Source organism: Tenrec ecaudatus, chromosome 12 (genome assembly GCF_050624435.1).
Source record: "Tenrec ecaudatus isolate mTenEca1 chromosome 12, mTenEca1.hap1, whole genome shotgun sequence".
Lineage (NCBI taxonomy): Eukaryota > Metazoa > Chordata > Mammalia > Afrosoricida > Tenrecidae > Tenrec > Tenrec ecaudatus.
The window spans coordinates 110,513,413-110,527,264 of NC_134541.1; the positions used below are offsets into that span (position 1 = coordinate 110,513,413).

The 13,852-nt window shown below is 62.3% G+C and overlaps 1 protein-coding gene across 2 annotated transcripts; it reads right to left on the reverse strand.

The window, feature by feature from the left end:
* Window positions 1–384: 384 nt before the first annotated feature.
* On the reverse strand, window positions 385–13,718 carry TRAF7 (TNF receptor associated factor 7). 2 transcript variants are annotated; one of them, XM_075564458.1, is made up of 21 exons: window positions 13,584–13,718; window positions 8,197–8,313; window positions 7,868–7,925; window positions 6,629–6,720; window positions 5,405–5,521; window positions 5,050–5,142; window positions 4,758–4,791; window positions 4,231–4,414; window positions 4,024–4,152; window positions 3,328–3,545; window positions 3,175–3,248; window positions 3,044–3,092; window positions 2,833–2,960; window positions 2,676–2,758; window positions 1,887–1,926; window positions 1,670–1,786; window positions 1,469–1,591; window positions 1,219–1,338; window positions 1,012–1,143; window positions 801–920; window positions 385–722 (listed from the first exon to the last, which is right to left on the reverse strand). In XM_075564458.1, the coding sequence occupies exons 2-21, from the start codon at window positions 8,275–8,277 to the stop codon at window positions 708–710; spliced, it is 2,007 nt and encodes a 668-aa protein (XP_075420573.1). In that variant the 5' UTR covers window positions 8,278–8,313; window positions 13,584–13,718; the 3' UTR covers window positions 385–707. The 2 variants fall into 2 exon arrangements, with proteins under 2 accessions (XP_075420573.1, XP_075420571.1); XM_075564456.1 differs by having other exon boundaries at window positions 4,018–4,152.
* Between the last annotated feature and the right edge of the window lie 134 nt (window positions 13,719–13,852).

The following is a 13,852-nucleotide window of genomic DNA, read 5'->3' on the forward strand; positions in this document are numbered from 1 at the left end:
GGACGGGAGGAGGGGCCGGTAGAGGTGGCGTCCAGGCTTGGGGAGGCTCTTGCAGCTCTCTTGCCCAGGTAGTCACCCAGCTGTGGGAGGGCTCCAGGCGGGGCTGCTGTCAGCTCTCAATAAACAGCAGAACAAGGCACCGTCTGCTCTGCTTTTGTTTCTTTTTTTTTTTGAGGGGGGTTTCTTTGTCCTGGCAGGGGGGGTAAGGTCCCAAAGAGAGGGGGGGGTCTGGTCCTAGGGTTGAAAAGGAGCTCCTTCATGCTTCCTCCACTCAGTCAATGCCCCCTTTTGTGACACCCTTAAGATATCAAAGGACCCCCTTCCTGCCTCTTCCCGACTTAAGTTCGGCACATTTTCCATCCCAAAGACCAGCTCCTACTCAGCCAAGGTCTGTGCGTTTATTTCCAGCTGGGAATAATCAAATGTATGTACAGTCGAAAAAATAGTAGAAAAACAGGAGTAAAAAGGCCCACCCTCCACCTCGGGAGGGGCCAGGTCGGGCCGGCCGAGCATCGTACCTGGCACCCAGGGAGAGCGCTGGGCATTGTCAGGGCAGCAGTAGGGATGCCACTGAGCGTGGGCCAGGAGGGCACTGCCCTGCCTGCTCCCCAGATACCCCTGGGGCAGTCAGAGCCCTGAGGTCACCCGTGTGGCCAGCTGGCTCAAGAACCGCCCAGGGGAGGCTGAGGCCCAGCCCACGCTCTCCATCAGCAGGTCCACACCTAGAAAGACAGAGCTCCAGGTCAGCCCCTGCCCTCTGCCACTGCCCACCTTGGGTCACTGTCCCCCGGGGAACTGACCTTGACGGTGCTGTCCACAGCGCCTGAGAAGAGCCGGCCTCGGGATACGGCCAGCGCTGTCACGCTGCCCTGGTGCCGAAGCAAGGTCTGCGTGCAGATCATGTTGTCCATGCTCCACACCTGGGGGTATATGGTCATGAAGGCCACACGGCCATCCCGCAAGAACCCTGCTCCTCCCACCCCGCCATCACCACCCAAGCCTGGCACCCACCCTGAGGGACCGGTCATAGGATGCGCTGAAAACTTTGGTCTGGTCTGGCGTTGAGATCACCGCCAGGGCATACACGGTGCCCACGTGGCCCGTCAGGGTTCGAACCTGCTCCTTGGATTCGATGTCCCACACCTGGGAGGGCGCAGGCAGGTGAGGGGCACAGACGGGGGCTGGCAGGGCTCTGGGGCAGGGTGGGGGTCTGCTTACGTGGATGAGGTTCTCATAGGTGCCACAGACAATGTGGTGGCTGGTCACAGCGATGGAGTAGACGCTGCCCCCTGATGTCTGGAGCACATGGACGCATTCTAGCGTCCGGATGTCCCAGATCTGCGGGCGGGTGAGTGAGCTTGGGTTCTGCACCCTCAACCACCCCAAGGCCCAGCCTGTCTGCTGGGGGACAGGGTGAGCCGAGGGTCCTGCAGGCGTGGGGAAGGTCCCGCCCACGGTGGGAGCCCACCTTGATTGTCTGGTAGGAGCCGCTGTACAGGTAGCTCTGGGCGGCCACCAGGGCCCGCACCCAGTGGTTGAGGCCTGTAAGCTCCTTCTTTAACTTCAGCTCCGTGCCCACGATGTCCCAGACCTGGGGGCACGCCAGCAATGAGGGGGGGGAGGGGCTCCTGGTGCCCTAGGACCTGTCCCTGCACACCCTGCCCCACACCTTGATGGCCTTCAGAGAGCCACTGAAGAGCATGTTGTGTGAGGAGACCAGCGTACACACAGGGTTGTCGTGGGCCCGAATCGTGTTTACTTTCTGCAGGTTCTGGATATCCCACACCTATGCACAGTGGGGTGTGGGAGTCTGAGGGTGTGACCGCCCAGCACCAGTCTCCACCCCTCGGGTCACGGCCCCGCCCCACTCCCCGCCCACGGCTCACGATGATGGTGCAGTCCGCAGATCCGCTATACAGCTTGCACCTGCAGAAGCAGAACCAGGGCATTAGGGCCACCATCCCTGCCTTGCCTAGGGCAGCAGGTGCGGGCAGCTTGGGCCGAGGCCACTGCTGCTTGCCTACGTAAGCCTCTGTTCCCAGCCTCCACGCCAGGTCCTTGGAAGTGGTGGCCAGGCCCCTGGTGTCAGCAGGCAAGGCCCCTGCCAGCTGAGCAGTGAGGCAATTACGTGCCGTTAGCGCTGCATAAATCCGCCCAGCTGGTGCTGGTGGGGACTGCCTGCAAGCGGGCATCGTGTCACGTGGCGCGCTCTCTCTCACACAGATACGCACACAAACGTGCCCTCGGGCTCACATGCTCACACCGTGCTCACGACCACTCACATCCCCATTCATATGCATGTATCCACGCGTGCGTGTGCACCTGCACCTTGCCCACGTACACAAAGCCCAATGACATAAGAGGCCAGGGCAGGGAGGTGGCTCCTCCAGGGTCCTCATCCCAATTGTGGGGTCCAGGTCTCAGGCTACAGGAAGCTGAGCCCCTGCCTGTGCTCTTGGATAAGACACTCAGAGGGCCAAGCCTGTGCCACCCACCCCCCACCCAAGAACTCCTGGGCTCTGAGGGTCTTGGGGATCAGCACTGACTGACACATACACACACACACACTCCCAACACAGGCACTGACACACGCAGAAATACACATACATATACAGAGTCAGACACACACACACACAGGGACAGTCAGCCCCCCACGGCACTGACTCAGAGCTCACCCCTGGATGCAGAGCGCAAGCACGATGCCGTCGTGGCCCTCCAGCGTCTTCTGGCACTTGTACGTGGTACACGTGTCCCACACCTGCAGTGCCAGAGCCAGCCGTTAGGGGGTGCCCAGCAAGGCGGGGGGAGCGGGACCCTGGCCGCCCTGCCCACCTTGATGGTCTTGTCTGAGGAGCCGCTGAAGAGCAGGTCACCCATGGAGTAGACGCAGAGACACCAGACGGGGCCCTGGTGGCCCACAAAGGTCCCCTTGCACTTGAAGATCTGCTGGGGGTCGTAGGCTGCAGAAAGGGTGGGCGGAATGAGGCGCATGGGGGCCCCGGGGGCGGGCTGAAGAGGCGCAGGGGCGAGGCCACACACTCACATCCAAGAATGCCCATGTTGAGTCGCGCGTTGATGTGGGACAGCTCGTCCTGCAAAGGCAAGAAGGACCGGTGGGGAGGTGGTCCCAGCCCCGGGGGGCCCAGCCCGGCCCCGGCAGCGCCGCGCACGCACGTTCAGCATGGAGGCATCCCGCCGGAACTCCATCAGGTCCTCGCTGAGCTTGCTCTGGTTCTCGTCCAGCACGTCTGGGCAGCAGAAGGGGTGTGGTCACGGGGCGGGGCGTCCCCCGGCCCCGCCCCGCCCGGCCCCGCCCCCGGGCCTCACCGAACTTGAGCTCCAGGCTCTTCTCCAGCTGGTCGATCTTCTCGGAGAGCTTGCCCAGCATGGAGCGCAGGAAGGCGATCTCCTGGTCCTTCTGGGCCAGCGCCACCTGCATCTCGTGGAAGCGGTCGTCCGTCTGCTGCAGGAACTCCTTCAGGCCCTCGAAGCGGCACGTCTCCAGGTGTGTTTCATATGTGTCCTGGTTCCCGATGAACGTGCACCTGGAACACAGGACGCTCCCGCTGGCCTGCCTGACCCCTCCAACCACCGCGGGGCCCTGCCCGCCCCCATCATCCCTGGCCCCATGTTCCCCCTCACCCCACATTCCACTCCCTACCCCCCTGCTCCAACAGCAAACCCAGACGTCCAGCCCTGCTCAACCACGCTCAGAACCAAGTCCATCCCCTCACGGGTCTCCAGAACCCCACCCCCACCCCATGCCCCTGCCCTCCACACCAGCAACCACCTTTGCCTGAGCCAGTCCAGCCACATGCCCCCCAAGGCCTCCCTGCACCCCCTGGCGAGCCCAGTCCCCCTCCACTCCCACTGGCTGAGTTGCTCCCCAGCACCACCTGAAACTGGGTCTGTAATCACACGGTTGTGGCTGTGCCTTGGGGATGGCCCCTGGCCCGGGTCTGTCCTCAGTCCCCAGGGGTGACCCCGAGAATCCCACCCCCGCCCCCACCCACTCACCCGTACTTGGAGTGGGGGCACTTGATGTGCTCGCATTCCTTCAGGTGGGCCTCCAGGTTCATCTTCAGGAGGGGCGGGCAGCTGGGGTTGTTGGGGCAGCGCACAGGGCGGTAGTCACAGCTGCTCTCGTGGTCCCTGCGGAGCAGGGCGTGAATCCCCAGCAGACTGGCGAGGGGGGGGGAGGTCTGCAGCTGCCCCGTGTGGTGCACTCACTTCCGGGCACTGAGCTTGATGGTGAAGGGGCAGCCCCGGGGGTCCACCTCGAAGGCACTGGGCTTCCCGAGCCCCACCGAGCGGCAGCCGTGCCTGCAGTGCACGAACAGCTCCCCAATCTGCTCGGCCACCGCGATGTTGCTCACCACCACCGTCAGCTTGGCGTTGTCCACGGGGCACTTCTCTGAGAAGGGCGCGCGGAGGGGTGGGGAGCGCACGCTGACCCACAGCCCTCCCTCCCGACACAGCCGAGTCCTGACGGGGCTAGGGGGATCCGGCCAGGAAGGGGGCGCCTCATCCTGATGGATGCATGAGTCTGCACCCTGCTGCCCATGGGGACCACTCAGCCAAGACCATCTGAGGTAGGGCAAGGGCTGGTGCCAGCCTCGCAGAGCAGTCAGAGTTCATTCTCTCAGGCCTGACCTTGGCCAGCAGGAGACCAGGTCAGCAGACATGGGCCTGACGGGGAACTCCCTAGTGGGCCCTCCCTCCCCTGCCCTGGGGCCAGGTCTCCTGAGGGGGCCTACCTGACTTGAGGGCGCATCTTCTACAGAAGGTGTGCTAAGGAGCACAGAAAAGTGAAGTGAGGACCCTTCGGCCTGGTCCCCCTGCACCCCAGGCCTCACCTGGCCCTGCCCTGGCCTCTCCCTCATCCCACACATGCCTCCCAGCCCTGCCCGTCGCTGTGCACACAGTGGCCAAACCCTGGCCCTCACACTGGGCGTGTGGCACTGAGCTGCCCGTGGCATCTGGCCTGCCCCTGCACATGGTGGCCGAGCACCGCCCCCCCCCCCGTGGGGACCCTCATCAGCCCCTCACCCCGCACGTGGTGATCACGGGGTCCTTGAGCACGCAGCAGCACAGCTGACAACAGAGCTGCACAGACGGCTGCTCCGCGAACACCAGCGGCTCCTGCAAGCCCAGGGTGGGGGCAAGTGAGGCGCAGCCCCCACAGGATGGACGCCTCATCGGTGGGGTGGGGGGAGCCCCGGGCAGGGACAGGACAGGACATTTTGTGCCAGGAGTGGCGCTGATCCAAGCGGCACAGAGCCGGCTACTACCCACTTCAAGGATGGAAAAGAGAATGGGCACCCCCAGACCCTGTACTCCAGTTGGAGCTGTGCCCGTCCTGTCCCCCACCCCCATCCCCCATCCCCCATCCCCACCAACGTACTGGCTCCTCGTCTTCCTCGGGCAGCGAGAACGCAGAGCGCAGGGACACGCTAGACTCGGAGTGGAGAGAGCGCACGGAGATGGCGGAGTCGGAACGGCGTGGAGTGCTGATGGGGGGCTGTGGCGTGCACAAGGGTCTGTCAGGGGTTGGCCCCCCAGACCCAGGGGGCAGAGCAGGGCCAGCCCCGGAGGCACTCGGTGGGCGGCAGAGCCACCCCTGTCCAAGTGGGTGCCTGCAGAGCGGCCCCGACAGCAGAGGCAGCACCTAGAGGGAGCTGCGGGGAGCTGAGCCCCCTCCTGCACGCCAAGCCAGACACGGGTCCTGCCACCGGCTCACATCCCAGCTCTCTTTGTAAACGGAGGGACTTCCTGCTATTCAATTCCAGGAGGACGGCTTGGGCTACTTCCTGCTTCCTGTGAGCAGGGAAAGCGGGCGCCCGGGCGCTCCAGGGCACCCCCACTGGCCAATGCGGGCCGCGGGCCTTCATTCCTCCCACCCTCCCACCTCCCACCACACCGGCGCCTGTCTGGAGACACATCAGGACATGGGAGAGAGTCAACATCCCAGGGCAGCTTCTGCTCTGGGGGGTGGGGGTGGGTCACTGTCCTTCCCTCCCAGCAGGGTCCAGAAACTTCCAGAAGTTCCTGCACTCACCATTGCCCCCCACACCACCCCTGGCTGCCAGCTAGCAAACACACTAACAAACTCACACCCACAGCCACGGATGGATTCAAAGTCAAGGTGACCGCGCAGAAAGTGCAGCACTGCTCTGTGGAGTTCCTGAACCAGCAGGCCTTTATGGGAACAGACGGCCTCTCCCTTCTCATGAGCATGGGCTGGTGGGTCTGAAGCCCAGTGCTGAACCCCCTGTGCCACCAGGGCCCTTTAAGCCCCAAACCAAACCTCCAGGGGACCAGCATGCCTGCACAGCTTCAGGGGGCACCTTGGCTCCCAGGTGTCAGCGTAGGCCTCATGGGCCCCCTGCGGACCTTGCACCCAGCCCACCCACCCTTCCTCTTCCGAGGGACCTGCAAACTGCCTCCAACAGCCCAAGGCCTGCTCTCCTGAGAATTACCTGTCCCTCCTGATCAGGTGTCCTGTGGCACCCCCAGCCCCTCCGCCTCACACGGGACTCCTGGAGCTGGCCCACCCCCAGGCACTCAGACTGCCCATCTGCGCTGTCCCTCTGTCAGCGTCCTTGCTCCTGCTGGCCAGCTGACCCACCATGCTGTCCTCCTCGTCCCTCGGGGCGAAGGCCAGGGTGCTGGATGAGGATGGGGTCCTGCGATGCTGTTTGTAGGTGCTGGTGCCATCGGCTGTGAGAGACAGGGTCAGGAACTTGGTAAGCACCTACACACACACCCCACAGGGGCCTGATAGGGGACAGAGGCCGGACATCAGGCAGGAACTCACTTTCCACCACCACCACCACAAACTGCACCTTTCTGGGTCTGTGGGAACTGCTGGGGGTCCAGCAAGTGCCTCCCAACCCAAGGGCCATCCCCTCCACTCAACCCTCCTAGGATGGAGGGGGTTAGGCTCAGCAGAGTGCAGAGTCCCTGCCCCATCCAGGCAGTGTGATGGGGACAGGAGTTCCAATCGGCCCTGTAAACACCCAGGGGAGGACACTGCAGGTCTCTGGGCAAAAGACCCTTATGGTACCCTCGCAATTTCCCACCCCCCCCCCCCCCCGAGAAGGAAATGGAGGCAGGACAGCTGCCCTTCACAGCAGGTAGGGCTGACATGCTGCCTCTGAGGTGCCCTGAGAGCTGTCTGCCTGCCCCCCAATCCCAGGCGGCTCAGGACCCCAAGTGCTGCTCCAGGGTAGAGCCTCAGTTTCCTGTTGGTGACGAGGGCCAGTGAGGCAACCAGCTGGGCTTCATCTCCAGCTCTGTCCATTTCCCACTGAAGGGTCGCCAGGAGGAGTTGGGCTGCTAAGTACAGGGAGGCAAATCCACTGGCCGCTCTGCAGAACGAAGACGAGGCTGGCCGCTCCTGCACAGGGGCTTCGCTGTAGGACCCCCAGGGGCTGTCCTGCTCTCGGTCAGAATGGACGTGGAGGTAGTGAGTCTATATGCTTTCTCACGGCCAGGAACAAGAACTGGGGCCAGGGTTGGCACCAGAGTGGCATTGATCCCCCTCTTTGTGAGAAGCTTGCCAAGCACAGGCCCCCGGCCGGCAGCCATAGAAACCCACGGGTGCAGTGGCTAGCTCCTGGGCGGCCAGTGCCCTGAAGGCAGGACAGACTCAGCCTAGGACCCTGGCTCTGCGGGCAGAGAAGCCAAGCTCCCAGGGCCTCCCCAGCTGCTGCCTCAAGTGCTGGCCCCAGGTCAGAGATACCCAGGCCCAGCCTCCTGGAGGAAGGGGTGAGGGGTGGCAGGGGGCATAGGGTGTGAGCCCCTGCAGGCAGGACAGGGGGAGGGGCAGGACAAGAAGACCTGGTGTCCCCACCCTGAGGCTCACCTTTGGTGACGGTGGTGACAGCTGAGAAGGCAGGTCCAAAGGTCGTCTCCATCCTGGTCTGCAGAGAGTAGAGGCTGTGGTCACGCTTGCAGGGCGTGGGCATGCACACTCCCTCATACAGGAAGCAGTGTGCACGCCAACAACCCCAGCACACGTGTGACTGTGCACTCATGCTTCCACATGGACCCCGCGTGCAGAAACACATGACACACTAGCAGGCCTCTCTCGCTGCCCCGTCCCCTGCCGTATCTGTGTCAGTGGAGGTCTTGAGGCTTGCCGGGGGCTCTCTGTGGGTGTGGGGTGCAGCGAGGAGCCGGCAAATGCCTTACCCCGGCAGCAGCAGTGGTGGCGTCTGGAGTGGGCAGGTCGGCAGGGAAGCGGTGGTAGCGGGCACTCTTGCCCGAGCTCATGCCTAGGTGGCATCTAGGGTCCGTGAGTCAAGTCCTCTGTGGGGACAAGGAAGGGGTCAGGGCTTGGGCTCCCAAGGGGGACAGACAGACAGATGAGGGGTCAGAGCCGGGGCTCCCTGAGGGGAACAGGTGGGGGGGGTCAGTGCCGGGAGTTCCTCAGTAGGCATCCTCAGCCCTCTTCCCTCTGCCAACACCTCTGAAGATGTGTCCATGGTAGACCAAGTCTCCTGTGTCCCTCTGCCCAGGAGCTGCCAGCCCAGGATGGGAGAGGCACACCCCCCACTCCAAAGGTGAGGGTGCCGCCCTGCATGCCTGCCCTCCTGAGTCACAGCTGGTTACCCAGGACCGCCCCTCCCTCGGGACAGGTGTCCCTGGGGCCAAGGCTCTGTGCGTGTGCCACGCTGTGCTGGATGAGTGTGCCAAACTCCCCACCCCCGTCCAGCCCAGAGGTGCAGAGGGCACAGCCACAAGGCAGAGAAAGCCCCCCATGAGCCAGTGCTGCCTGGAGATTCCCAGTCCCCAACTCTGCAAGTGCCCCACAGGTCTGCCTATTAAGGTGACCAGATTTTAACATTGGTAAACTGGGACACCAGTGGGACACCATCGATAAAACTCATATCCTGGTGAAATAGTCACACAGCAGCTGAAAACCATATACCCTGGCTTGTTGTACATTCTTTCCCAAAATCGGGACTTTAAAAAATTGCCACGGGACGCGGGAAAAATTGTTAAAAAGCGGGACGTCTGGTCACCTAGAGTGGGTCCTAGGAAGCTCAGCCCAAAGTCTACCTCCTCCTGACCACAGTCTGTGCCCTTCCCCCTCCACACACACTCACAACACATCATGCCCCTGCATACATCCCACCAGGCCTTCCCCCCACAGTCCCCTCTGCCCAAGGGCTTGACTTATTGGCGCTCAGGAGAGGGCAGGGGTCCCACAGGAAGGGGGGCAAAGCCAGCACTAGGGGTGAGAGGGGCCGACTCTGCCCCAGCCCTTGGTAGTGGTGCAGTGGTCACTCAGTGGGAGCCGCAGGGTCCTGGACATAGGAGAGGCAGTCAGGCCAACTTTCTTGAAGGCTCTGCTCTGGGCCCCCACTGACCTGGATTCTGCTCCATCCACACCCATGCCCAGGGACCAAGCTTGGGCGGTAGGCCAGGCCAGGGCCGGGGCCCTCTCCTGGGTGAGTGCTCAGTGTGTGTGACCACTTCTCCCTACTGTAGGTACATGGAAAGACATGCAGCCACCCATAGATTCCTGGGATTCCCTTGGTCAATGGCGGCCAGCCCGGTAGCTACATGCAGCCCGAGCTCCTGAGGCTGCCCACTGTGTGCTCACCCCACCCCCACCCCTCTCTGAACTGGAACTTGGCCACTGCAGCCCAGGAACCAGCATCGGGTTGAGCAAGACTCCGCAGTCTCCCACGGGGCTGTTCTCGCAATAACGGCCTTCCCCATTGCCCATGGCAGGTCCCGCCTAGGGAATGCCAGGCCCCTGGCTGACAAGGAGGCTGGCAGCAGGGTAAGTGTCCAGGCCTGGTTACCAGCGGTCAGCAGCTCCCTTTCAGCCCTGGGCTCTTGGGTGGCTGGCTGCTGCCAGGTCAGGGCAGGAATGCACTGGTCCTGCTCCCAGGGGTGGATGCTGGCCGGTCCCCGCCCTCTGTCTGCGGCAGACAGGGAATCAGCTGCCACAGCCAGGTTCACACCCAGCTCCAAACCCTGCAGGTTTCAGACGGGCCCGGGAGAAAAGACCCTCACTCACTCCTGCAGGAACAGATGACAAGGCCTGCCATGAGGTGGAACCGTGGGTGCTGGCCTGGGGCCGGGTGGGGCAAGGCCAGCAGGGGCCAATAGAACACTCTCGTCCAGCTGTCTCTACCCCACCCCCCTCAGGGCAGGCCACTGCTGTCCCCACCCAGGAATGGCTGCACTGGGCCAGGGGACGACAAGCCACCCTCACACCCGTCTGGGATCGAGGCCCAAGGGTCCCTGGGTTCTTCTCAGAGCAGCCCAGTACAGGCTCATCCTCACCTCAGGGCGCTGGACTCGGCTTGCTGCCCTTTCTGTTGGGCAGTCTGAGTAGTGGGTCCAGCAGTTTCATGTGTGTAGGCGTGAGGGTGCCCTAAACAGCACATGCTGAGAGACGGGAGGGCCTGGGAACCCATTAGCCTCAGAGCCCACTGTTCCAGAGGTCACAGCCCCAGCAAGGAGCTGAGGGCACTGGAGGCCCCACCCTGTGGGTGGTCACTGACTGGATCAAGGCCAGGGCTCCAGGAGCAGCCCCCAGCCTCAGAGCCCCCTGGGGGCTGCTATTGCACACTCAGGTCAGCCTCTGCCAAGGCCACTAGGCTGCGGCCCAGAGCTGGCTGCCAGATCCTATAGAAACAGGCCTGGTTGTCACAACAAAGCTGAGCGCCTGGTGTTCCCCTGAGGACAGTGAGCCTGGTCTAATGCCTGTGCGGCACTCCAGCCCCTTCCCTCTCCCTCCATCACAACCCAGACTCTATAGAACTCTGGTCCTGGCACCCCACTGGCACCTCTTTCCTGCCCAGCACTCTCCAATGTCCACACCTCCACCTACTGGATTAGGAAGGTCCAGCTGCCTGGATGGCTCAGGCTCTAATTCCTCCCACCATCTCAGAAAGGTGGCCTCTCCCTCCACCCCACCACCCGACCTCCCCCCTGCAGGGGACACCTGACTTGTCTGGGGAAGTCTGGAGGGCTTCCAGGAGGAGGCGGCTAGCCAGATGTCAGCACCCAGCTGCAGGGGCCACTGGTCCATCTGTGAGGGTACAACAGCAGACAGCCCCTCCCAGCTGCAGAAGCAGGTTTGGGCTCCATCAGCCAGCCACCTGGGGCTCCAGGGCCTGCAGTGCCCAGGTCTGGTGACTGCACTATCCAAGCCACCTGGGGTCCCCATGTTTGAGCACATCTCTGGGCTCTGGTCCCCTGCCCTGCCCCTTCTTGCTTCCCCAGGGAGGTTGCATGCCTGTAAGGTCCCTGAGCCTGAAATGGGTCTTAGGATGTGGTGGGGACTCAGAAGGTACCCCAGCCTCACCAGCCCCCTGCTTCTGGGTCCTCCCACACACCAGGTACCCATCCCAAGAGTTCAAATGGGGAAAAGTCCAGGAGAGCCCAAGGGTCGGCTAGCCCTTCCTACCAGAGAGACCAGTTGGCTTTTCAAGTCACAGCATCTAGTCAATGACAAGAGACAGCTGCACCATGTCCCTGGGATGCATGTGTGCCAGCACTCATGGATACCCTTGCCCCCTGGGGTGCCCAGCAGAACAGTGATGAATGCAGGTGCTAAACCCACCCAGATCCGGGTCCAAATCCCACATCAGCTGAGCAGCTGTGTCACTCTGAGCAAGCTGACTGTCCTCCTGAGCCTTGGGTTCCCCGCCCCCCCCCCCCCCCGCAAAAAAAGATGGGTGAGACCATGAGAACTGAAAGTGAAGAAGGGTCAGAAAGGCCCAGGGGCCATCCCAGGGACACACAGCCAGCAAGCCCAGGTCCAAAGTGTGCCCCTTCCAATCACTCCCTTTGCTGTCATCAGTACACCCAGGATTCCCATGCACCTGAGCAGAACTGAACCAGGGAGCCCCAGGTTACCAGGTCTGCCAGCTTCGAGCTCTCACCAACGCATACACCCAGGTTTATACCACTGAGCGTGCAGGGCCCTGTGCTGAGAGGGGACGTGAGGGTAAAGAGAGAAGTCCAACCTGATGAAGGAAAGTAGAGGACTGGGAACCCCCACACTAACCCCAAAAACATTCGAGTGCACCCACATGAACACTGGGTTGTGCTTTGTGGCCGGGGCTGTGCTGTGTTTTGCAGTGACCCAGTGATCACACCCAAAGTGAAAGCTGAGCCAGGAAGCAGCCCCTCTGGCTGGGGCACTAATTCCCGGTCACCAGTTTCTCACTCTAGCTCCCATAAAGGGAGGGTCTAGCTGAGAAGACAGGGCTTCGTAGGGACTTGGGACCTGGGATTCCTGTGACAAGCCAGGATGCTGAAAACAGGGACACAAGAACTAATGGCAAAACTGGTGCCCATCCCACAGACTCTCCCAGAGAGGAGAGGCCCACCAAGAAGGAAGGAGAAGCGAGGGAGGTCATCTGGGTGGCCCTTGGCAAAAGCCAAGAGATGGGCAGCTCCCAGGAAGAAGTCCTGGTTTGAAACATGGGGTGGGGTCTGAGGGATGTGCAACCTGGAGTAGAGTAGGATGATTCCCGTACCCTGATAGGGTGGGATCAAGCAGGACCCACCCTAAGGCCCAGCTTGGCTCTATGACTGGACACCAGCTTCAGCCTCAGCTGGGGCAGCTGGAACCCAGTGAGGACTAATAGATAGCCCCTTTTCCCACACTGCCCCCCGACACCCCACTGTCCAACCTCCACTTTCATTAGACAAAGCCCTGACCCTGTCACCCCAATAGCCCTCTCCTCAGAATCCTAGAGTGGTGCAAACAACGAACAGCTGTGGCTGGAGACTGGGAGGTTGGAATTTCAAGTCCACCCACCCACCCGCCCAGAGGTGCCTCTCAAGAAAGGTGTGGTATACACAGTGAAGTCCCCATCTTGCACCCTGTAGGGCCTGCCCACCTCCCTGACTTCTCTCACCACTTCACAGGGTGCTGTAGGGGCCTCCCAGCTAGGCCCTTTCTCACGAACGAAGGAACTCCACCTTGGAGAATACTCTTGCACGGAAGTTCCCGTTTGGTCTTAGGCTAACTGTTCCCTGCCCCAAAGGTCTCCCAGAGGCCAGACTGCTTCTTAGCCCCCAGTATCCTTCACAGCTCCCACAGCAATTTCTCATTAATTCCTCCGTTTACTGTGTACCCTCAAAATCGTTAATCCCACCCCACCCCTTCCCAAGACGCAGGGCTGTTTCTGACCATCACAGCTAGCAGCGGGGTGCAGAGCAGAGATGCAGCTCAGTATTCTACAATAAACACAGTGCAGACCCCACCACAAAGCACGACCCAGCCCGGATGGTCCAAATGGCGAGCTGAAATCCAGCACCCCAAGATGAGCTGGTGAAAACAGGGAGCACATTCCCCTGCACGTTCGCTGGCCTCTGGAACAGGGCCATGCATCCAGGCGGCGCTTAGTAAACGCAGGAAGAAGGGATGAAGCGTGCCAGGCAAGCACACAGGAAAAAGGACGGATCCAGAGACCCTAGCCCGACTCAGCCCCGCCCCCTCTGGGCCACCCCTTTGCTCTGACCTCCGACGCACCCGCCTCCCGTCCTCCCCCTGTGGCCCCGAGGCGCAAGCGTCGGGCCCGGCTTGCCGCGCGGACACTCACCCGCCCGCGGCCGCCGGGGAATCGCACAGCCACGCTCCCACTCCATCATGCCCCTTCGGCCACTGGCCTGGAAAGGGACCAGTCGCGCGAGCCGGAAGTGCCCCGCCGCGGGGCCTGCCGGGACTTGTAGTCCACGGACTCTCGAGGCCCAGGAAGTCCCCTGACGCGCGGCGCGCTAGAAACTACGACTTCGGCGTCCCGGCCGCCCCGGGACAGGATTGGCGGCTTCAGAATCGCTCTGTTGCTGGTCGGACTCTGATTGGCCGTCG

What these genes read in the sequence shown, in the direction of transcription:
- TRAF7 (XM_075564456.1), bottom strand. Translation starts at nt 8,277, where the DNA reads ATGAGCTCGGGCAAGAGTGCCCGCTACCACCGCTTCCCTGCCGACCTG. An exon ending in ATCAAGCTCAGTGCCCGGAA is followed by an intron (nt 4,153 to 4,230) that starts GTGAGTGCACCA and finishes CCTGCTCCGCAG; the next exon opens with GGACCACGAGAGCAGCTGTG. An exon ending in GAGCCTGGAGCTCAAGTTCG is followed by an intron (nt 3,249 to 3,327) that starts GTGAGGCCCGGG and finishes TCTGCTGCCCAG; the next exon opens with ACGTGCTGGACGAGAACCAG.